The 23,502-nt window shown below is 40.7% G+C and overlaps 1 protein-coding gene across 1 annotated transcript; it reads right to left on the bottom strand.

The window, feature by feature from the left end:
* Positions 1 to 11,250: 11,250 nt before the first annotated feature.
* RPF2 (ribosome production factor 2 homolog (S. cerevisiae)) lies at positions 11,251 to 22,763 on the bottom strand. Its single transcript, XM_008940272.1, has 9 exons — positions 22,637 to 22,763; positions 21,789 to 21,826; positions 21,097 to 21,136; positions 18,990 to 19,071; positions 18,821 to 18,897; positions 17,635 to 17,734; positions 13,146 to 13,248; positions 11,973 to 12,117; positions 11,251 to 11,661 (listed from the first exon to the last, which is right to left on the bottom strand). Exons 1-9 carry the CDS (start codon positions 22,691 to 22,693, stop codon positions 11,479 to 11,481), a joined length of 825 nt encoding a protein of 274 aa, XP_008938520.1. The 5' UTR covers positions 22,694 to 22,763; the 3' UTR covers positions 11,251 to 11,478.
* Positions 22,764 to 23,502: the final 739 nt, after the last annotated feature.

Raw genomic sequence — 23,502 nt, 5'->3', positions numbered from 1 at the left:
AAACAATGATTTCTAACAGGCACATAGAACATTAATCATTGTTAAGAAGAGAAAAAAAAGAAATTGTTACACATGTCAGAATTAGTCATGCAACAATACCTTTGATACTATATACAAGTCTGTTCTCAGAAAGAATTTAACACCACTAGAAAAAGCCCAAAGAGGACAAATTAGCAATATGATACAGCTTCTGTGGGGAAAGCATTTCAGTTGATTGGGATTCTTTAGCTTGATAAAGAAATCAGTAAGGAAACTGAGGCACATAAAATCATGACTAGCATGAGACAGTCGTGGGAGGGGAAACATTTATCTGCTAACTCTGAAAAGAAACACATAAGGAAGATCAAAGAATATGTTCAGGCCTCAAGTTTAACCCAGTAATTATTATTTCATTCAACAACACTAAATTATTATACTAGTCAATACAAAGCATTTAAGATGTCAGAATTATATACTTAACAAACCAGTAGGAAAAGTCACAAAACAAAGACGTAGTAACAACAAAATGCAACAAGCTGGAGATTATCTCCCACTCAAAGACTTCGTAAACTGCAGCTATCCTTGTTCTTGGAAACAATGCAAGAAGTATTGAAATAAAGCTCTGTTGAGCTTCTCCCTGTTATCATGAGCTTTTCCAAAGCATCTGGAATGGGACACTTACACTCATTAATTACCAGGACGAAGCACAAATGCAGTTCCTTGCTACCACAGACACTGCAGTTTGTTTTCCCATATTTGGGGAAATCACACAGAGAAATCATCCACCAAGTAAGGGGTGAGTCTTACTTTTGAAAAAGTCGCTCTAAATCATGTCCCCTCAGGTGAAAAGGACTCTTGATGTGAATTGACTGTGGTTGTTCTTTTGGTCTTGTGACACGGATGAAAATTTGAAATAGATGAACGTAAAAATGTCAAAGTGAAGCACTGTGCTTTCACTTAATTGAATATCTTTTTCTTCAACTTATGAAACATTAGCATAGATGTGTTTCACTATCAGCATGTTACACCGAATATAAAGGTATGAAATGTTTACATGACCACAAATCAACTTGCTCTTATCCCCAGAGTTTTCATCCAACAGGAAGCTTTGGCTTTTCATTCTGATCTGAAACACCAGAAGGTTTGTAAATGTTGCAATTCCCAGCAATTCCATTTTCCCAACAGCTTGTTCCTCATCACAAACTGACTGAAATGACAGTGTTGGTCTGGAAAGAGAAGGTTCATGTATGTCACCTACAAGCATTTGTCTCATAGATAACTTTATTCATACAGCTTCTAATCCTTAGTGATCCTGCTGAGATCTTTCCCTCAGCAGGAAGCTAGAGTGGCAGTGAGCTCACTTCTCTGCTCTGTGGAAGCTGGATCCAGTAATTCTCACATCCCACACCCTAGCTATCGATCTAAAACAACAAACCACTTTAATCACACACATACTTCTTGGCAAGCACAAAATACAAAAAGGGAATAACAATTCTCCAAACAAAGAAACAGGAATGCTTGTTCTCATTAAGGGCTTCCCTTGCTTTTTACTCAGCAGCAATAAGAAACATGGTTCTTCAGGGCAGAATGTGTTGAAAACTCTTCTGCAATGTGTGATTGCAAGTAAACAGGATTCCTCAAAGGACAAGATCATAAGGCACCTTTTTGTTTGTTTTTTAAGGAGAAACTACTGCAATACAGTAAAGCCATGTTCAGTTCATGAGAACCAAGTTCAACATCTTGGTGAGGATTTTTTTTTTCCACTTTTTTACTATGGCTAGCACAACAGGATTCTGGGATACTTCTTGGAGGAACCTGGGTATCACCATCCTACAATAGATAAACAAATGATTGTAAGCATCCAAAACTTGTTCTTCTTGAAGGCTGGACTGTGATTTGGGTAAGAACAGATTAAGATTTAAGACAAACCCATCCAGCAAGTTTGCTATAAAATAGATTGTGTCAAGTAAATATAAGTTGGGAAGTTGTGGGGGGTTGTTGTTGTTTTTTGTTTTGTTTTTTAAGTAAGTCCCAATGAGACCTAAGACCTTTTACAAATGGAACATGATTCATGATCCTTAGGTAGGAGCAATACGTCACTTTATACTGCAATGCACTTATGGAGACTTGTGCAACTATGTCTGTGGGGAGGGGAGAGTTTTCTCTGTGAACTATATGGTGAAAAGTCTTAAGAAACTTGATCCAACTTTCATAATTGATGAGTCTTTCTCCCCTGCAAAAAACACTTCATACAGGTTTCAAAATTGGTTTTGCAGATACGAATAAGTATCATAAAAGTTTTTGTCTCTTGTTTTCCTATCTTCCAAGTCAGATATCTAGTTCAATGTTCAGGAGGGGACTTAGAAAACCAGAAAGTTTCTGACTTCAGTCGTTTGGCTTTGGCTGTGAGAAAACATTTCCAGTTGTCTTAATAGTTTGCCTGTTCTTTCTTAACATTCATTTGTTTTGCTGACAGCGTCAGGCCCATGGAAACCAGCTCTTTACCTACAAGGTTGAAAAGTTCATCCTGTTCTACTTTTTAATGGAACAACAAAACTTTCTTGTAAACTCATCGATAACAAGTCTAGTGTAGCTGGCTCTGACCAAATGCTGGCATCATTTTCATAAACCACAAATTTTGACAAGTTTTTTCCTTCTTCTCTGCTAGCACTTAATAGATCTTTTCCTCAAGGCACACCAGTCAAGTACCATAAATCTTCTGCCACAAGCATGAATCTCTAAAGGAACAAGATTTACCTCTGACGGAATCTCGTGCATGAGACCATCTTTAGGGTAGATTTATCATGCCCTGTGCAGCCTGCATGCTGAAAAAGCATTTCACCTTTCACTTTTTCATAATATTCCTTTAACTATGCTTTTTCCTTAACAGGGACAGCTTTGTCTGTCTGCACTTCAGTCACTTTACCACTTAAGCCACAGAATAGATATCCTTCCAGGAATTGAAAGAAAAGTAACTGAGGATCAAATCAGCTATTATCTCCCGAAAACAGCAACGCAGGTCTAATGGAATTTAAATGAAATTTAGAATATTTTTCGTAACTGGAGAAAATAACTAAATCTGTCTTCAAAAGATCTGAGGCTTGTGCTAAGGTACAGCATTAGATCTCCAAACATAACATACCACCATACAGTATTTCTGATCATGCACAGACTAGAACAAGCACAACTTAATCTTTTCTTCAGGTTCATCAAACAAAAGCATTCAATGCAGCCCAGAAAACTCTTACTCATTGCCATAGCTCTATAGCATCAGAGGGAAAGGAAGTATGTTGAAAAATCTTCATAGGGAAGAAAATCCTTCCAGCTAAAACAGAAGCCTGGAATTTTGTCAGGTTACTCGTGATGGAAAGGAGAAGTTTCCCGAATGTTATTTTGAAGGTTGCCTTAAAACCAATCTGAACAGGTTTCTTTGTGTTCTGCTAAATGGTACACAGAGAAACTAGTGTTACTGTTACTACTGACCAGGGCTGGGTGGTGTTGGTCTTTGCTGATAAACCTCAGAATTTCTGAGAGGTTTTTTGTTGTTTGGTTGGTTGTTTTTTTTTTTCCCAAAGAAAATCACAAATTGTGAGTGGTTCCACTCAGGTCAACTTCTTTCTGGCTAAGTACTGTTGACAGCTGCTCCAGCTCCAGCTCCACCACAGCATAGACAGCACAGACCGCAGTCACAGGAAGGCACATGAAAGCCACCAGGAGAGACCACACTGACAGGGAACTCACAACTTTCACATTTCACCTTTGCTCCCAAAGCAAATCCCTTCTGGAAAAGTCAGTTAACCTCTGCTGTCACCCCTGTAAAATGGTGTTAAAAGTGATCATCATAGGGAAAGTTGTGATGTATGTTACTGGCAAATGTAGGTCCCAAAACCTACTGTTTTCCTTAAGAACAGACTCAGAACCATAGTTAATCCAAAACTTGGCCATGATCTGATAGATGTTACTGCAAGCAGCAATACAGGTCCAAGCGGCGGGAGCTCCCTCACGTCGCCCACCCCACTCCCAGCCGTTTGTTTCCTCCCCAGAGCGCCCGTGCACCACCCAGCTGCGCTCCAAGCCAGATCGGGGAACTCAGCTAGCGACAAAACAAAGAGCCCTCCCTCCCTGCCTTGAAAGCAACTTCAGTTCCCTAAGCTGGTTGCCTGTCCCACAAACAGCTGCACCTTCCTAACTCCTTATATCAGCACTGCTGCTGAACTCCCCACAACGGTGTTACCTATAACATGTTATGTTTGAGGGGTTTGCTTGGGTTTGTTGTTGCTTTTTTTTTTTTTAAAGAAATATCATTATGCATGACCTGCTGCATTTGAGAAACTGGAGAAGGCTAATGGCAGGAAGGGTGGGAATCCCTCTCTCTCTGGAAGGAAAGTGAGAAGGAAACGCTCAGCAGTTACCAGGTCTCTAAATCTTTCAAGTGAGTCTTTCTGCTCAGCTGAGCACTGCCCTGAAGGGATGAGCATCAGGAACACAAACAGAAACCCCTCACTCATCAACTACAGAGTGCATTCGAATTGAGCAGCTGTTTGCTTACATAGGTATCTCAGGTACATTCAAAGCAGAAAGAAAAATAATGTCCCTACAAACTTAATGACATTTAAAAAAAGCCTGCCTAGTATTTCATTCAAATAACCCTAATAAGCAATAATTACTCCTGCGTGCAAAGCAAGCTGACAGGAGCTGAAATCTATCATGTCTTACAAAATTAAAAGCTTCTAACTCTTTACTGGCACACTGCGTGTGCACTTCAGAGGGTCTCATTAATTCTTCATAATAATCTGGCCTAAATTTTAAAAATTAAATGGCTGTGATGGGAGGTGAATGCAAGTTCTACATGCCGCTTTTTGCAGCAAACCATCCCTATACAAACTTCCTGATAGAGCAGATGCGACTGCCTGTCTTTCAGCAGTGACGCATGCCAACAGCTTTTTTCACTCATGAGAACCAGGAGAGCTCAACTTTGCTTAGACACATTTGGTGTGAATTTATACTGCTACATGCCTTATATTTCTTCACTGCACTGGGACTAGTTTCTATCACACACAAGAGCATGACACACCAGGAGAGAGAGGAGACATTTTGCCTGAATCTTTTCTTCCACCTCACTTCTGTGTTCCCTTCCTCTCCTCCCTCCAGAGGAGAGCAACTTCTGAGTCAAGGAGCTCCATTTCCCCTAGAGAAAAATGTTAACAACTTGCAAAGAAAACTGAAAAGATCTAACTGCTGATGGGCTTTTTCTGTATTAGGAAAACAGAACCCCCAATTTAGTACAAGGAATACGCCTTTATTTGAAAAACAGGCAGGGAGGGAAGAGGCTTTTCAATTATTTGTTGGCAACAGCTGATGTTAGGCCCCAGCGTGCCTATCTACAGCTAACACAGATAGACACTCGTACAAATAATTCCAAAGCATAAAGCAGCACTAACAATTCTCCTGCCTAGATACCAGTAGCAGCAATCAATGGTTTAATTTTGCAGATTTAAAAAGGGGAGAAATAATGCCAGAACCTAAAGCAGACTTAGAATGGCTCATACAGGTCTCCCTCATAAGTGAAGGCCCTTCACTTAGGTGAAGGAGATGAATATACATTTTTTAATTCATGTTACGTTGCATTGCAGCATTGTATATGTAAAAAACCCAGTTTACTGTGCATCGCTCAGATCTTAGCAGGCAGCATAGCACAAGACAAATGTATCCTGGCAGGGAATAATCAACCAAGGGATCTCTTTCCAAGTGTGCTGAGCACACTCTTCCACTGGCACCAACAGATCAGTGCTCTTGCTCACAGTCTCCTGCTTTGGCAAGAACTGGAGAAATGGGCCTAGTTAGACCTTTCCTGCAGATTTCCCTGCCCAACCAGCATGCCTAATACTGTGGTTAACAGAGCAGTTCTCCATCCCATCCCCTCTTTTGACTCTTGCTCCTGACCTTGGGCTTCAGAGTTTGACTCCTGATGCTGAACAGGCTCTCGATTCCTTGTTTCAGTTTGCCCACACACTCTTCACTTAAGTGCCTTGATTGTTACAGTGATCAACTGAACAGGGAATTAAGCAAATAATGGTCAGTATTATGACCACTAGTAGAGCAGAAAGAAGACATTAATGTAACAGTCACCATGAGCAATGAAGGACAAGAAACTCCACTTCTTGTCAGCACAGAGATGATCTGGAGAAACAGTATGAAATGGGTCACTGCAGCCGTGTTGAAATGCTGGGGTCTGAACCCCAAGCCCTGAATTAAGGTTGACATGTGGGTAATTCCCACAGCCCTTCATACAGAGGTGGTGAGTTTGCCTTATAGCTTCCCCCCAGGGTGCGGCCGGCCCTGCAGGGAGAGCCATAAGGGAAATGAGCCCCAGGGGTCCCGCATTGAGTTGACAAAGGTCAGGTGTCTGCTTGGGGATAAAAGCTGGGACCACTTGCAGGGAGTCAGGAGTGTCTGTCTGTGGAGTGCACTCCCCAGAGCTTCCTGGTTCAGGGAAGACCTCCTGACTCTCCCTGGAGCTGGGCCCCAGTCTGCTTAAGATCTTTGCAAACGTGGGCCGATCGGGTGAGAGTCACTATGTGGGCACCTTTCTCTTATGTGTTCAGCTTGCTGGTCTGGCTGTTTCCCATGCCAACTGTGGGCAACCTCGGGTCTCTGCTTGTACCACCTGTTGTGGGCCAAGTTACATCCTTTGTGGGATCGTTGAGGGTGGCATCAATTATGTACCAGCTGATTGATCTGTTTGTAGCCCCAGTGATCATTCATGCAATGTCCTTCTTGTCTACAATACAGTCTGTGTATTGGTTCATCTTCCTGCTGGTGGTGGTATCATTTTTGTTGGGCCTGGTCATTGGCAAAACACATGTCTGGTTTGGTTTGGAGGCTGTGAGACTGAAGGAAGTCAAGAGGAGAAAGTTGCAGCAATCCAAACAGGAGACAGGGCACATATGGGCATACCTTGGTATCATGGACAGAGTGAGAAATCCAGATTTTGTAGTTCTTGTGTTGCATCACAAGAATAATTATGGGATTATCAAGGGAGAAGGAGGGAACATAATAAGAATTTGGGAGAATATCATTAACCATGCATGCTTTCTGTTAATTTCTGCTCAAAACTTTACCTCTACTTCCCCTGCATCTACTTCCTCACAATTACTTTGTACTTATCTTAGAGAACCAGTTAAAAATAAAATAAAAATCAGGTAGACAGAACATGACTGAAAGTCAAAGAAAACAAGAACAAAGAAAAGACACTCTAGAACTTTCTTGATCAGCGTATATCTACTGTGTTTAATGCTTGCTCTGAGCAGATTATTCCCATTTTATTTAGAATAGGGATTAATCCCGGATTACCTATGAATTTTTCCTCTCCCAGTGCCCATCTTCATTTCTTTGCCAACACAGCACTTAGCTTCCTCCTGCCTACCATGATTCTCCAAGATAATCTATTCCCAGCCTCACCAGGTAGGTCCCTCAGAAACCCTATGTCTTCCCAAAATTTCTTTGCCAGCTCCTCTTCTCTACACAGATACATGAGAGCAAAGCTGTTCTTCTTGCACAGCATTAGCCATATTGTTGACTTTGAACATTCACTCATTTTGGAAGGCAGCCCTACACGGGCTTCACATTCAGCAGCCTTGCGTCTCTCTTCCTTGCATATTTTTAGGAAACCTGACTTGTGGCAAAACTGACCTATTTCTCTGCTACGTCTTTTGATTGCATCTGGGATGTGTCAGCACTGCTAGAGGCACTTCAGCAAGTTCCAACAGGAGGAGATAAATTGCACTTGGAGAGAGGGGAGAACTACCTGCCCCACATGTAAAACACATGTTAATCTGTATTATGTATGGCTATGTCATGTACATTATGCAGACTTAACTTTTTCCACTTTCTGCCCTTTAATAATGAAAATGTCTCTTAACACAGTAGTTCCACTCTGGCCTCCTTATCCCTCTCCCTCTGCTCCACTTGTATTTGATCGCATCTGGAAGAAACAACGTTCATCCTGTTGTCTCCTGGCTGGGGGAGGCAACAGTCAATGCAATACCCAACTATCTGCGCTGTGCTCCTTTCTAACCCTCCCCACCTGTAACCAAGCCAGCAGGGGAGGAAAACCCTCACAGTCAAACCCAGAAAGCACTTAGGGAAAATAAATCAGGTTGCTAAGGAACTGTAAAGACAAACTCAAACAGAGAAAATCCAGGAAATAGAAAGGAGTTCATATACTCTTTTCAAATGTTACTCTCAGTGCTCAGTCTGACACCTTATACTAGCACAGAGCTAGTTTGTGCGCCCAGGACTGATTGCCAAAAATGTGGGAATCCCAAGAGCCTAGCACAACGGGCCGCTCCACAATTTCTGCCATTCCTCCTACTTTAATTACAGCACATGTAAAAAGAGCCAAGAAAACTTACAGTGCAGGTAGGCTATAAATTCTATGCATATCATTACTTATCTATAATGGCAGTAGCCTAGTTAACAGCAGCAGTGAAGACACCAGTGGCACAGCTGGGCAACATCAGCATACAACCCAAGGGCCCATGGAAGGTGCAAATCGCACCCTCCCTGCTGCTGGCATCCTGCCAGCTAGACTAAAGCCACCCCGGGCTTGGGTGCCCACCTGCAATTCTGCCTCTGTTTTACCATCCAGGCACAGCCTCCGGGCCACGCTTTGCTCACGGGGATTTTCTCAAAACCAAATTTATTACTACGCTCAACCCGCAAATAAAGTTATTTCTGGTGAGTTGGGAGGTAAGAAGATGAAAGCCAGAGGAGGGGGTGAACCTGCCAGGTAGCCTTGCCCGTGCTATGCAGACCCTGGAGCCATGTTTATGCATTTCCAGAGCCTGGTGAACTCTGGAGGCCAGGGGCAATCGAGGCAAGGCAAACCCCTTTCATCAGCTGCCCTTTGAGCACCATGTGTTCTGTTCCCCATGCACACAGCTACATCGCAGCACCTGACAAATTTCCTCACGCTTTAAAAGACTCTGGGAAATAAGAACATGCTGCTAGAAAGGTTTATTTAGCCCTCCTATCTCCATTCACCTTGAATTAAATCAGATACCCAGAATATAGCAAGCGCCTACCATGCAGAGGTGCAGTTTTACGTGCTATACGTTCAAAATCACATCTACCACCAGCCTTGTTGCTTAATCATTTTGCTTCACAGCAAAGTTGAAACTTCTCTGAAAAAAAGATGAGGTAAACTCAGTTGCTAATTTGGCTTCACCCTACCTCATCATATAGAGATCAGAAAGATTCATTTCTGTCATGAAAAATGAGAGTGTATTTCCACTTCCCACACAGAGTTTGCACCAAAATGGCACCACTTTGAGTAGTACAAAGTACATATTAGAAATGGAGCAGATTTTAATCCTTGCTAACAATGTAACTTCAAACTGATTAGTATGAAAAGAATAAATATCCTTACACAGTATTTAGAATTTCTCACTGCCTCACATATGGACTGCATCTTTTCTACCACATGGCTGCATTTCACCAGTACAAAACCTAAGAATAGAAGGGCATTGACACCAACAGCCACAGGTGTGGGACACCCGGCACTTCAGGTTCCACCTCCAGGCAGCGGAGACCGAAGACCCTGCAAAGGCTCAACAAACACTCCTGGGTTCTCCCCACTGACTGATTTCGCATGCTCAAGGAATTTGCATCTCTCTGAAGCCACAGAGTAACCACAGCCCGTTGTCAGGAGGTGTGGTAGCCCTCACCTGTCTGAGCTGCTTCTTCATACAAGGAGCAAACCAGCAGCAGCATGAAACAAAACCAGTGCCAGGAAGCAGCAGCTTATCTCCGAGAACTGATACTGAGTAACTGTCTCACTTTTCACATTGAGACATAACAGGATGTTATATGGTCTATGTTACTGCTATGGAATTCAGTCTTAAAAGCAGAAAAATTAGCTTCCAAATTAGAAAAATACAATTTACAGTCATTCACAATTATAGGCATGTTGTCTTGCATAAACTTCAGGTCTTTTACTACTCCTTTTACGACTAAGTTCATAAAAGACAGCATGCCATTCATATAATTCTTTTACAGCTATTACCAAAGGTGGCTTTCAGTCAAAAGTGTAGTGATTTCTCCTTCAGAAAGATACAGTGGGAAAAAGAAATCTGAAATAGCTTATGGAACTACCAATTTCTCAAACACATGGTTATGGATCAGAGAAAGGGATTTAGAGAGAGCCATGAAATTTATTTTGTGTAATATTAAAAAAAATAGGTAATACATGCAAGATAAATATGTTTGTGCTCTCAAAAACATCCCAGACTTTTAAAGCCCTTTCTTTTTTCACACTACAAGTTTTATCAAGCCAGCACAGCAAGAACATCATGTGTGGCATTTGCATAGCCAGCTACAACTCAGCTCTCACATATGGAGAGCAAAGCTGCCCAACAGCTTCCATCCAGGATGCAGAAGTGAAAAGAACAACCCACCTGTTTCTATCATGACACTTCAGCTGATTACACTAAGAAAACTAACAGGAGATGCTAAAGTATTAAAAATGTAGGTAGGATGAACAAGCTTGCTGGGTTCAGGATAAAGTGTATACACTTTTATCACAATTATGCTAAAGGGCAGAGCAATACCTTCCAAAGAGACAAGCAGAAGGAAAAAAGCAGGGTTTCTTAGTACATTCCAAAACACACCACACCACACTGAAGTCTCACCAACCTCTTAAACTCTCACCCCCTTTACCCAAGTCTTTAACTGAGTCTTCGCTAACTCACGAGCACAAACTCAGGAGGAAAGCAGGGTAAGAAGAAAAGCCTTGTACCTTTCATGGTTGCTTCACATACTTCCATTCTGGGCACAAATCAAGCATCAAAGATTGAAATTCAAACTGCAAAGGGTTCATTTATGCCTAAAGCAAACATCAGGTACTTTGCTACCATGGTGATGAACACAGTAAAACCACCTTAATCGCTCCGGATTCTGCAAGAGTAAAGTAGGGCTTGGTGCAATAGTTAAACACACAGTCTGGCATCAGACACCTAACGTGAGCTCACACTTCAGGAAACAGTTTACTGAGCACTGCAGTGGTGCAAAACCTGAAACATCAACAACAATCGAGCAGAGAAGTTGTGATGTGCATATTATCCACACACTCTACTCTGGTCCTGCATGGAACGTGCAAGATGAGTCAAGTGATCAAGGGCTCCAAACATAATAGCCACAAAACTGCCCGGGAAGTGAGTCACCTGCCTCAGCAGCGTTTGTTTGCTAACACTGAGAGAATAAATACTCCGCTTTGGAAAACTAAGCAAGTTATGTCACATTTTTTATTTTAAGTAACCAGGTTCCATGTTAAAGCTCAATACCCCCATGGTCCCTTTAAAATGACGAACCATAAAAAATTTAATTTTTAAAGAAATAAATGTAAAGCTAACAGCAGCTGTTTCTTTTATGTCCGACATTTATATTACAATATATGTACTAAACTAGAAGGCACAAAGTTTTCAAAGTTGTTGCAGAGTGTTAAGCTGATTTTGACTTTTTCGGACTAACTCCACCACCATCTTCAGCCAATTTCTCAGCTGGCCTCTTTTTTAACCCTTTCATTTTCCGCGTTTGCAGTTTAGCAAGATCTTGCTTCTGCATGTGGATTCGACCGTAAGTTGTACCAAACACATCATGGGAGATATTCTTTTTCTTCTTAGGCTGTAGGGGAAAAAGAACATCAGTATTTCTGAGCAGAGAGTGCCAGGACCTCTGGTGAAAAGCAAGTGCCTAAAAGCATAGCCACACACATTGCTTGGAGCTTAGACATTAAGATTTGTTCTGTATGTTCTATATGCTTCCAGAGGAGAGTTTGTATACCTGCTGATCACTACAAAAGTGCTGTGGACCCAGAAATCTCAGCTGGCCTATATAAAAAGTATGCTTTCATCAAATACACCATAATTAATGCTTCAGCTTTTGCTCTTCTTCACAGATAGACTGGGAAGTAATATACATGCCAAGGTATGTACCTTCAGGGCTTTTGGTTGTTTTAAAGACAGCTTACAAAGGTCATCTGAAGCTAAATGTGTCCTCCTCATAACCAGATCTAATGAAGGTCCCATCTCTTCCAGTTCAACCCTTGGTATTTTGCAGCCAGATTTCTTCAGAAGCACCCTAGAATGGAAAAAAAAAAAACAACAAAATCAATGTTGTCCTCTGTGACAAATATTTATCCGTCTTCCTAAAGGGCCAGTTCAGTCCTGTCGTATGGAAGATTATTAAAAACAATTGCTACTGATGATTCTATTATTGGACGTCTGTTAATAACAATTTATAACATATTAAATCTGTCCCATTGCAATTTGGACACACTGAAAATGTAACCTGAAATATGTGTTTTATTTTTCTTTTTTAAATGAGACCAGTATTATCAGTATTACTGTTAAAACTCAGTTAAAGTACCCTGAAAGCTGTATCATTCATTCCTCAAGTTCAAAACAGCACACTGGGTATTGACATAAAAAACATTTCCTATTGTTTATAGCGAAATAACCTGAGTGCTGACAAAGCTTTTTGTTTATTTTGAAGAATGAGACCAATAGGAGTGATTCTGTTATAAGAGAAATCAGAACTGCAGAGAACACATGACCGTTGATGTTCACAGAACACACGACCGTTGATGTTCACAGAACACACAAATGCTTACAGCCTCCTATGGCAAGGCCACGAACTGTGAGGGTGAACACCACTGCAGCAAGGAAGACTGTCTTGTCCTGCCTTTTCCTGGCTTTCCTTGTGTTCCACTGGCTGCAGCCTACCACCTGTCCACATCTGACAAACGCCTGAGGGAGGAGAGTCCTGGAAATCAGCCTGAGGACAGACTAAGCCTGTAGTGTCTAAGACAGTACTTTGAATTCACCAAGTAAATTCACACCCCTTTACCAATCCAGCCACACGAAAGAGCAAATTCTCCTTGCTAGAAGGGGGAGCTCAACAAGGAAGCAAGCAGCAGGTTTAAGGTTTACACATTTTCCTTCTGCTGTACACAGTAGTCTGTGTTATGCTGGAACACTTCTACACATGACACGTTTTAAATGCAGCAAACGATTGCTCAAGCCACTTCAATTGCACAACAGGCTCAGTTTAGGGAAAAGTTGACAAATGTACCAAAAAGCAAACAAATAGATAAAACTCATACATACTTATAGCTTCGCATGTAAATTTTCCCATCTACAGCTGTGAAATGCAGAACATGCTCCAAACCAGCCAGGCGAATATTGGGCACGCTAGGGCCTCTGAAGAAATCTGGAAGAACAGTTAGAAGAGAATACATGGCACGTTTCTCGGCTGAAAATGGAACTAACAGACGACTGTAATCAGTCAGTTTATTTCACAACAGACCTGCATCGTATCACTGATGTGAACATCTTGCCCATATAGGTATTCTTACTGCACCTAACTAAGGCTATAGAGGGGATGGCTCTAGAAAATACAGATCTGTACATTTAATGGAATCTCATTAAATAGCTCCTAATTAAAACCCCAGCCCTGCTAAAACATGGGAGAGGAACTTCACATTGCACATGTTACCTCCTGCCCTGGTGAAACCAAGTGTGCATACAAATCCTGACAGGAATACAGTGACTTCCTAGAGATAATTTGGTAGCAATATACACACTACCTCAAAATAAGTGCATGGAGAAGAGCAAATACACTTTCAAAGCAGTAACTTATCTTTATTAAGTTATTTGGGATAATTGCATTGTCCGTTCTTCTAAACATTCAGCTCTAAAACAGAATGAAACGTATCTTATTCTGTGGCTAGGCCAGTTCTTGCTCAGCTAAACACAGATCAATACAGAGAAGCCATTAGTACAGGTAGCTGTTTAAAGATATCATTCAAAAAACTGATACCTATAATTCTTAATCAGAGCCAGATTTAGAAGAGCACAAGGGAGGATCAAAACCAGTACAAAACAGACCAAAACTGTATCTATCTTGTCTACTCCTACCTACACTTTCTCTCTTTGACTTGGGGAAAAAGTTTAGATAAGTTGTTTCTTTCATACTTCCCCCACAACAAAGCACCTCTGTCCTTTAGGTAAAGCAGCACTCATCATTACAACTAACATCTTCTCTATATAATAAGCAACACATCTATAAAAAAAAAAAAAAAAAAGACTTTAAATGCTTGCCTAGGTTGCAAAGAATGCTGAAGTACAGGTTAAACACAATGTGAGCTGTCTCTAGTGAGGTTCTTGTATCAGGATATGAAAAAAAACCCTGTGCCATTAGAGAGCTTGCAATAAGCCCAGCAAGCTCTCCAACATGTGCAGAGGGTGGAGAAAGAATGTGACCTTGACTGAGGGAACAAGGTGTGCTAATAAACATGACAGGGCAGTGCTGAAACACAGGAGAACTGCTAACAGATGCAAAACCCATCAGTCTCTTCCGTTCTGTCCCACGTTCAGATCCCTCAACTAGTTGTCTCTTCCTCCGCTACCTTTTGCAAGAGTATCACCACTGAAGTGACATCCAAAACAAAGTCTGTCTGGCAGATATCAGCTGGAGTCTAGCCAGGAAATTTTCTCAGTTAATTGATATTCTCTCTCCTCCTCTTCTGGGTTGAGCTTGTAGTTAGAGGAAAAGTTGCAAATAAAATATTCTGCTTGCTGCTGGCACACATTTTCGCCTCGGCTCGTTCTCCGTGGGTGCACAAGCTCACCTCGGCAGTGGTTTTATGGGCAACATCTCCCTTTCACAGCTTCCCGTGGCATCATACATCTTTTCACCCACAGGATGATCTCTTTCAACAAATGCAGGTGGTCAGGAATTTCTGTTTCCTGGCAATGCCGAACAACAGCAGAAACCTTACACTTCAGTATAACCAGAGAGTTGAAGGTTTTTTTAATGTATTCTTAATTTACAACTCTTGCTTTGGTTGGACTAGAGACTTGCTTTCTCCTTCCTTTCCACTCCTAGTTCTTTCACCAGTTTGTCCCCAATGTGTTTCCAGGACTTCTAATTTACTTTTTTTTCCCTGCAGAGAGCTTTGCAATGCCTTTCTGCTTCCAGATTAAATGCCTAAATTATTTTGGAACACGAGCCTATGCACTTCTTTTTGTATCAGTTTGGATCCAAAAGCTGGTAACACTGTAGCCATGTAGCTATGGTTAGCATTAACAGAGTTCTAACTCTAACCCTGATATTTCCCAGCCATCCCCTGTCTTGGCCAGAAGGAACCCACAAATCTTTTGAGACACGCGAAGTCTGTGTCAGGAAGGCTGTATAAAGACGCAGCTGATGGTCAATCTAAAGTTGTAGAAGTCTCTTGGAAAACAACATTTTGGAAAGTGTATGGGTAAGTCCCATAGTGTCCAGACATTTTTAGTTCTGCAATAACAGAACTAGCAAGCATGAAGTGTTGTAAGAGATGAAACATTTTAGCAATACAAATATTAAAAGTTATTAGAATTTCATTAACTGCATTCCAAGGACTTGCACCATAAATTAATTCCTACACTACCACATCCGTAGGCAACAAAAACCAAAAGAGAAAGAATGGGATGTCTTTGTTTTCCAGGTCTCTAAAGAAAAATGCAGCTGCCATTTATTTTTCCTAAGTAACTTCTACTTCACAATGTCAGCAGGCTGTGGGGTTTGGTTACCATGAAGAAAATAATTCACCCTTGCCTTTAATTTTACAAAGAAATTGCCGTAAGATGATATTCCAAACGTGCATAAACCCTTTTGATACCACAAAAGCCAAAGAAAACTTGGTTGCTCACAAAATCACAGGCATCACACTGCAGTGGCAACAAGAAACTGTTAGCTATCTAATGTTCCCCCTGGGATCCCAACAATACTGCTACAGTAACAAAATATTTGCTGTAGTTGTTACAAAGACAGTTTTTCTATCTTTCTTCACAATCGAGTGACAGCTTAAAAGCACTATCTTTTGCAGGAGCAGAAAGAATCAGTTCTTCCCTATTAGTTAAGGGCAGTTTTGAAACAGGTCAAGTTATTAGCCAAACTATTTTAATTGGTTAGTGCTGCCTTGAAGCCTTTACACTCCTTAACCTTTTCCTTTGTTGTTGTTCATCTAGGCATTTCACAGAAGTCAGCATAACATCGAGACCTGGAATACTTGGAGTAAGTTCAGGAAGAAAGACTGGGTGCCAATTTGAGTACATTTGACCACAGTTATTAAAGGCAAATAAAAAGCAGAGGAAGAGGGCAGATGAACATCAAAACAGGGCAGGAAAGACTAGTGGGTTGTTTGGCAACCCTCTAACAACGCATGTCTTCCACTTAAGGTTGTTTGATCACAGTGTGCATAAGCACATCTGGATGCCAATCACCAACCTTGTGTGGATGCCTGAAGAAGACACAGCTCAGAAAAGCAAGCATCTCCTTCCTGCAGTGTGAATACTCATTTCAAGTGACACAAACATGCAGTATTAAAACTCGCTTATCTCTGTATTCAATAATCACCCACCCCCAGAGGTCTGCAAGTACATTTACCAGCCTTCCATGCATCCCCAAGAACGGCAGCTGTAGAGAGGGTGCAAATTTTCTCCTCCCCTGCTCCCTTTTCAATCTCATCCCAGAAGAAACATCTTGCCATAAGAAATTATAATACTAAGGGGGGCAGAGGGGGGTGAACCTCATTTTTAAGGTCTCTTTCGAGAGCAATCACTTGCCTCTTTGGCTAGAAAAAAAACGAGCCTGACCAATATTTATTTTATATGCAAGGGAGATATTGCAAAACTGTAAAATTACTAATTGGTACAACCCAAGAATGGAACAGAAAGAACATAACTGTTCTTACTGGGCTAGTTCCACTATTTTACCAGAGCTTTAAAAAAAAAGTTAATCTAGTTTTAGGAAACCTATTAAAAATAAAAAACACGCCACCCCACTTACTAGATCTAGTTCTACCAAGCAAGATCCATTTTTTGAAGTGTCAAGACCTACAGTACTATATGACTTCTATGTCCCAAAAAGCTACGCTAAGAAAAGTATAATCTTTTTTTGTAGCTCACCAGAAAAAAAAACACCATGATGTACTTTATCTTCCAAAGTCTCCAACCCCGAGACAGTAAAAAGCTTTATGCCAGTTTGTTTACTAAGCTTGAAGCCTGCCTTGAAGTTATGACACAGCTACTACCTACAGCTGATTTTTACTGCACATGTTCTTTCCAAGTACTCTAACCAGAGGCACTTCTGTTAGAATTGGTCAAATTTCCAACAGAATATGTTTTCATTATATAAACAAAAGCTCAATATACTGATTTGACTTTTTTTTGCAAGCAAAAATATCCTGCTTTCTGAACTTAATCCAATGATTGCAAATTAAATAGTTCAGAAATATTACTTGGTTACAAAAGTGATGATCTAATACAATTACAAGGTAAAGAATTTTTGAAAAATGGCAAGATTTTTCCACAAAGCCATACATTTTAGCAAACACAAAGTTTAAGTTTCGGAGTCCCTTAGGGTAATCTTCTTCCCTACCTCTGATGATTAGTTAACTTTAATTTCATGTGACATGAAACCTAAAAGTGCCTGTTCTTGTTTTCTTTCTGTGCTGAACATAAGCAAACAATTATTGACAAACCAGCATTTCCCAGCAGATGACATTACCACAGATTTATGCAATTCTACTGCCGAAATCATCAAAATACTGACCAATAAGAAGGCTCTTCAGTCTTCTGTATTCCTCATTTACATCAAACACGTCACCAGCAAATATCAACATGGGTTTTGTTCCTTCAGGACATTTGCTGTTCTGCAAAAAAAAGAATTTTACCACAGAAGAAATAACTCAGACTGTGTTAGGGAATGTATTAGTGACTTAATAGGTGGTTACCGGTTCAACACTGAATGAAAAATTGTTGAGACCTGTGACCGGTATGGACAGAACAGACACTGGGTTTGGGGTGTTTTTTTATTGAACAACACTGAATGTTTATGGAAGGACTTTGTTTTTAAAAGGATGAATTTTATTATTCTTTATGCTGGATTGAAAAAAAGGTTCTTTACTACAAAATGTGCAAGGTAACACTTTCTGGTAAAAATGAGTGAATTTGACTGCAACTACTAACAAGAAAGTACATAAAAGGCAAAAAAAAATAGTTTAGTCAATCATCTAATTTTAATTCTGGCCAACAAATACATTTACCTAACTCTAACTTCCTTGCTATGAACAGCGTTATGAAGACATACACTACAATCTGACTTCAAGGCAATCTTCTCCCTTTATAATCTGTATTTCTTTCTCCTTCTGTACCGTCCTGCCAATTCATATGCTGTGATGAGGTAAGTACCATAAAAATCCCTTGGGTTTGCAAGAACTGCTATGAAATGCTTGATACAAGAGTACACATGTATGAAATAGGTCTTAGTCTTGTCAAAATGAGCCTGACATGACCATAAAAGGTGAATTATCTAGATTAGTTACTTCAGACATGGGCCTAATTTCTCTGTGTTTAAATATAGTTCCCTGAAAACTGGCATTTATGTGCTACTGAAAGCAAAAGAAAGTGTCAGGATGATCTCAGTCAGCAGCGTTTCCCTCTTTAGTTACAGTTTGAGAAGATGGGTTTTAGTTTTCAGAGCCTGTGCCAGTTTATTTACAAACCTACCATGAGTTGCAATTTTGCTGACTACGCAATTTTGTAAATGCAACTCTTTAAAATAAAATAAAAAGCAAAACATAAAAAATAGCATTCCGCGGTACACAGATTAGCAACCCTTATATACTGCATGAAACACTTTTTTAAACAATGCTCGTCCTTAAAGCCCAGAAAAAGCCAATGCACCCAAAAAATTCACCAGTAGATGTCACTGATATACTGGATTAGCAGTTCCTCACCTTGACATCTTTTAGGGATACAAAATTCTCAATGCCTAGTTCAATCATGTCTAGGACATGATAGTCAAACATGCGACCTGTGAAAGTGAAAAAAGAAAATCTGGCTATTTAAATATTCATTGAAAACTAGACCTTTCATCCAAATAAAAGCCCAAGTGAGACACATTACCTATTACCAGGTTGTTAGGACGCTTCTTGTTATGAGAGCCAAACAGAAACAAAGAACAATCTGATTTCTTGGAAAAAAATTCCTACAAGTGAGGAAAAGAACAAAACTTATGAGTTCCAGTTTGTAGTGCTTAAAGTATTTGGTGAAGGTAGATGTCACAAACACATGAGTTTAGGAGATGTTTCATGAGAAGAGCAACTGCACTTACCAGAAGAATTTTGAGCATGTCCAGGGCCACATAAACTAAATTTGACAGTGGAATTCAAGGTTCAAATCATAACTGATTTCTTCTATTATTTCAAACTGCAGTCTTAAAGATCAAGTCAGGCATTTTTTTTTTTCTTGCCATTTGATCTGTATGCCCATTTTCCTAACTCTTCATTATTTGTTTTTACATAAGATACCCTCAGTCACTTCTCCTTGCTTGAAGAGTATTTGCAAGTTAGCTGCAGTTGTAATGCCTTGTTTGAAATACCGAGCTAAGCTTTATGCAGCATATTAGCTTTGCCCAGCAGCTTCTGAATAAACACTTAATTCCCCCAACAGCAAGCCTAGGAACAGCTGCAAATATCTGATGTTCTCACACTTGGGCACAAGTGTCCTACTAGAAAAGCAACTTCACATCAATTTATTGTTTAAGACTAAGATGCTACTTAAAACCCAAGCCACTGGTGACTATCATAGACAAGACCTTTTCTCCAGGTTGAGCAGATAGAGGAGCTATTATGGTAATATGTCCAGAACCAACATGGCCCAAATTCTTTCTGAGGATGTCCAACTCCAAAGCCTCTTTACACATTGCTGATTCTCAAGGCAGCCCCTTGTTCTGAATATCACCCATAGTTCTGAGATATACACATGCTATTTATCCAGTACTTCCCAGACACAGAGTTTCTCTACCTGCAGTTTGCAGTTGTGAAGTGGAAAAAGCCACTGCGTCTCCTCCCACCCCTGCAACATCAGCAACTAAGTGAGGACATGCCAGCTCTGATACTCTGGGACATCAGGAGACACCCCCAGGAGCAATCCTAGGCCATGTTCATGGGTTCATTGCACATACAAGCCACACAGCTCAGCACGGAGCTCTGCCACCAGGCCCCTGAAAAATACTGACTGAAGACAGACCAAGAACAGACCAGAGAGGACTCCCTTTGAAACACTTCTTCATAGAGCTCTGTTAATCACTGTGTGCTGATATATGCAAATTCCCTAGCAGCTGTAGGACATTTTATTAAAAAGATGCAACAAACTCGAGTGTCCTGCATACCTTGCAACATCACACCTTGCAAAACTGCCCTTTTTAAAAAAAAGTCTTTAATCAAGTTAAAAAAAAAAAAAAAACCACACAAAATACCTAGTTTAGTTTGCCTTCCCATACCTTTCTAGTCTCCAATTATTTGTTGAGGCTGTTCTCAATGACACAACTCCACTGTTTTGAGGTTCCAAGAATTAGAACTTCACTGACACGCTTTTAAAATATCAGAATGATTTTAGCTGCCATGTTGCCCTGGAAAGTTTAAATGAGTGGTCAGCTGATGATCAGCTCATTCCTATATGACTCTGCAATGAAGGCATCCAGCTGTAGAACTGTGAGAGGTTTAGTTTCAGCAAATGACATAGCAAAGCTCTCCTGCTGCCTGCAGCAGGTTTTCCATTCCACTCACAGTATTTTAGGGATGTCAGTGATCCTGTGCTCCATGCCCAGAGCAGAAGAACATACTACAACAGCTCAGCATCAGTATTAATGCAGCCTACATAAATTTGCATGTTGATGTATCGATGCTGCAACCACAATGATTTTTTGTTCCTAGCACATGAAAAATGCTTTAACTCAGTTGTCCAACAGCTTCAGGAACTCCTCTAGCATGCACAATTGGCTGCCTTCACTTTTTTAAAAAGGATCCTTAATGACCATTAAGCTCTTCCTCCCCTCCTCTCCTTTTTATTTACAGAGAATTCCTCAGATATGCTTCCTCTTTGTTTTCAGACAAGAAAGTACACTTGTGCCCAGCATGTAGACATAAGGATTTTTTCCTTCACATACAGATCTACTTCATGACCTTAAGGCTGTAAAAATGTCTCAAGAGAAAACATGGTTGATACTTACCAATGATGTTTGGTCCTCAAAAGGCCTGGTAATATTTTTCCTGGGAGAGGGGAAAAAAAAAAAAGCCACAAAACACGTCCAGATAAGCACTTCTAATTAGTTCTCTGAAATTCTGCATTCAGCTGGAAACTCCAGTAGAGGTTCAGTTTTAGTTCAAACCTTAAGCCATTATTAATACTGCTAGTAGTTCCTTAGGGCGTCTGCTGCCATTTTAAGTACTTTCCTCCACAGTTCCTGTCTCCTGAGGCCTGACTTCCAGACCATCTGCAGCGACACTTCATAAACAACAGCCTTTGCCTGCTCATCCAGCATTAAATTTAGCTGTTACAGTTAATGTTTTTGCACTACGTCCATACATATACTGGCTTCTCATTTTGAGCAAGATGTATCTAACATTACAATTCATAACCCGAATTGATAAGAATTAGGATATAAGAAGTCCAGCCTGCCCACCTGACACAGAACCTCACTCACGTTTGCACAGATCAGAGAAGCAAAATGTTCAAGTTTGCTGAATCCTGTTCCTTAACACCTGCACAGAACTGGGCTCAACACCTGCACTGATCACGTGGAGCTTGTTCCCAGCCTACTGACATTTCAGATGAGTCTCAGGCACCTTCTGCAATCCTTTCCACTGGTTAAGCCTCCACACTACCCAGCGTCTCTACTCATGCTTTGAAATTACCACTTACTTTTTATACAGTATAGCAAAAGGCTTCTTCACAGCATACTGCAAAAGAGAAGGTTAAACAAGTGTTATCTCTAATACATTCAAGAGCACAACACTGCTTTTTTTAAAACCCTACCACTTATGTGATCACATGCAATAGTGATTGTTTGTGCAAATCGGTCTAGAAGAAGGCATCTGAAAAGCCCTTCTCACAATAATACCCTTCAAGCTGGCAGCAGTCTTGGTTCCCAGTTAATCGCAGTAGAATTTATTTCTAGAAACTACAATATAATGCAATAACTGAGAAACAGCTGAGATGAAAGGCATGTAACACAACCACTCTGCTTCTAGGGGCATGAAGAAAACCAGAGTGACCAACAACCTGACACTGATGGTAAGGAAATTACAAAGGGAGCAGAGAAAAGAGTGTAGGAACAACGATAACATTTTCAGGTATGGGGTTTGGTGACAGGATTGTTAAATTCTGGGAGAGGCTGAAAGCTCCGTATCACTACACACAAACAGTTTACAGGATTCTGGGATATGACTTCAGCTGTGTGATCCAGTCCCAATTCCGTACCTAATTATCTTGTTTTCAGACAGACTTGCAACACTTCACCTTATACACTGGACAACAACAGAAAAAATAATAATGAAGAGAACAAGCTAAAAAATTCTGGCAAAGAGGAAACAGGAAAAATAGGGGCAGACAATGACACCTTTGGAATACCAGTGAAGCTGAAATCTTGGGAACAGAGAGACTGTGATCTTGCAGCAGGTAAAATGCAAACTGTAAGAAAAGGGAAGGTACCCATGGTGTAGCACAAAAGGTTGTACAATTAAAGGCAGCACACATGTCCAGTAACTTACAATGTCTTTAAGCACTTCAGTCACTGTCAAGTTTGCATTTCCTCCTTTTATAAGCATAGCATTTTTTGTATTTTCTTTGAGTTTGGGTTCTCGCTTCTCAAGAAATCTTTTTGCTCTCTTAGTTTTAGGCTTTCTGTAACAACAAATTAACAGTTACAAAATTAAGATTAGTAACAGCATCCAGCATTGCAGAAAATGGTAAAAAAAGAAATGGAACAAGTTGTGTTCAAGTAACATGTCTCAGTTACTCAAACTAACCCCAACCTGCATAATTATAACCAATGCTAAAAGCCCAGTCTCAGACGAATGTGTTTTGCTGCCACTCCTCTTCCTCTCTGTCTCCCCAAGCTAGCAAAGTGATTTTACAATTTGGAGGCTTTTCAGTTTCTGCTAATATAGTGCTTAAGCTATACCAGAGTTCCCACAGACTACTGACAGCCTGAAGGCTTCCCCTCACACCAGCTCCATCCTCAACTCAGAGATTCCCATGAGAAGAAAACAAAGCTCCTCAAGGAACATCAATGGCATCAGAAAGAAAAGCTCCAGTTCGTACAGCCTACCTGGCAGCACGAAGCAGAGCTCTGTGCTGTGCATTGCCCAGGGAAATACAGCAGCCCGGCAGGGGCACCCAGCTGATATAAATTAGTGACTACATGGCTTAAGAACAACACTTCTCCACGAGATGGATGTAAAGCTTTTAGCACCATCTCCGTGAAGCACTGTATCTGTTTTCATTAAAAACAAAGGAACAACCGCACTCAGGTGCTTCCAGCTGTAGATGACGACAGCTCTTTCAGGTGCGCAGAACTTCACGAGCCCAACACCGGCTGGTCGCCGCGGTTGTTACCCACTGAGTAACCTCAGGT

The sequence above is a fragment of the Merops nubicus genome, unplaced genomic scaffold (genome assembly GCF_000691845.1).
Source record: "Merops nubicus isolate BGI_N331 unplaced genomic scaffold, ASM69184v1 scaffold47765, whole genome shotgun sequence".
Lineage (NCBI taxonomy): Eukaryota > Metazoa > Chordata > Aves > Coraciiformes > Meropidae > Merops > Merops nubicus.
This window is presented reverse-complemented; position numbering and strand designations above follow the sequence as displayed.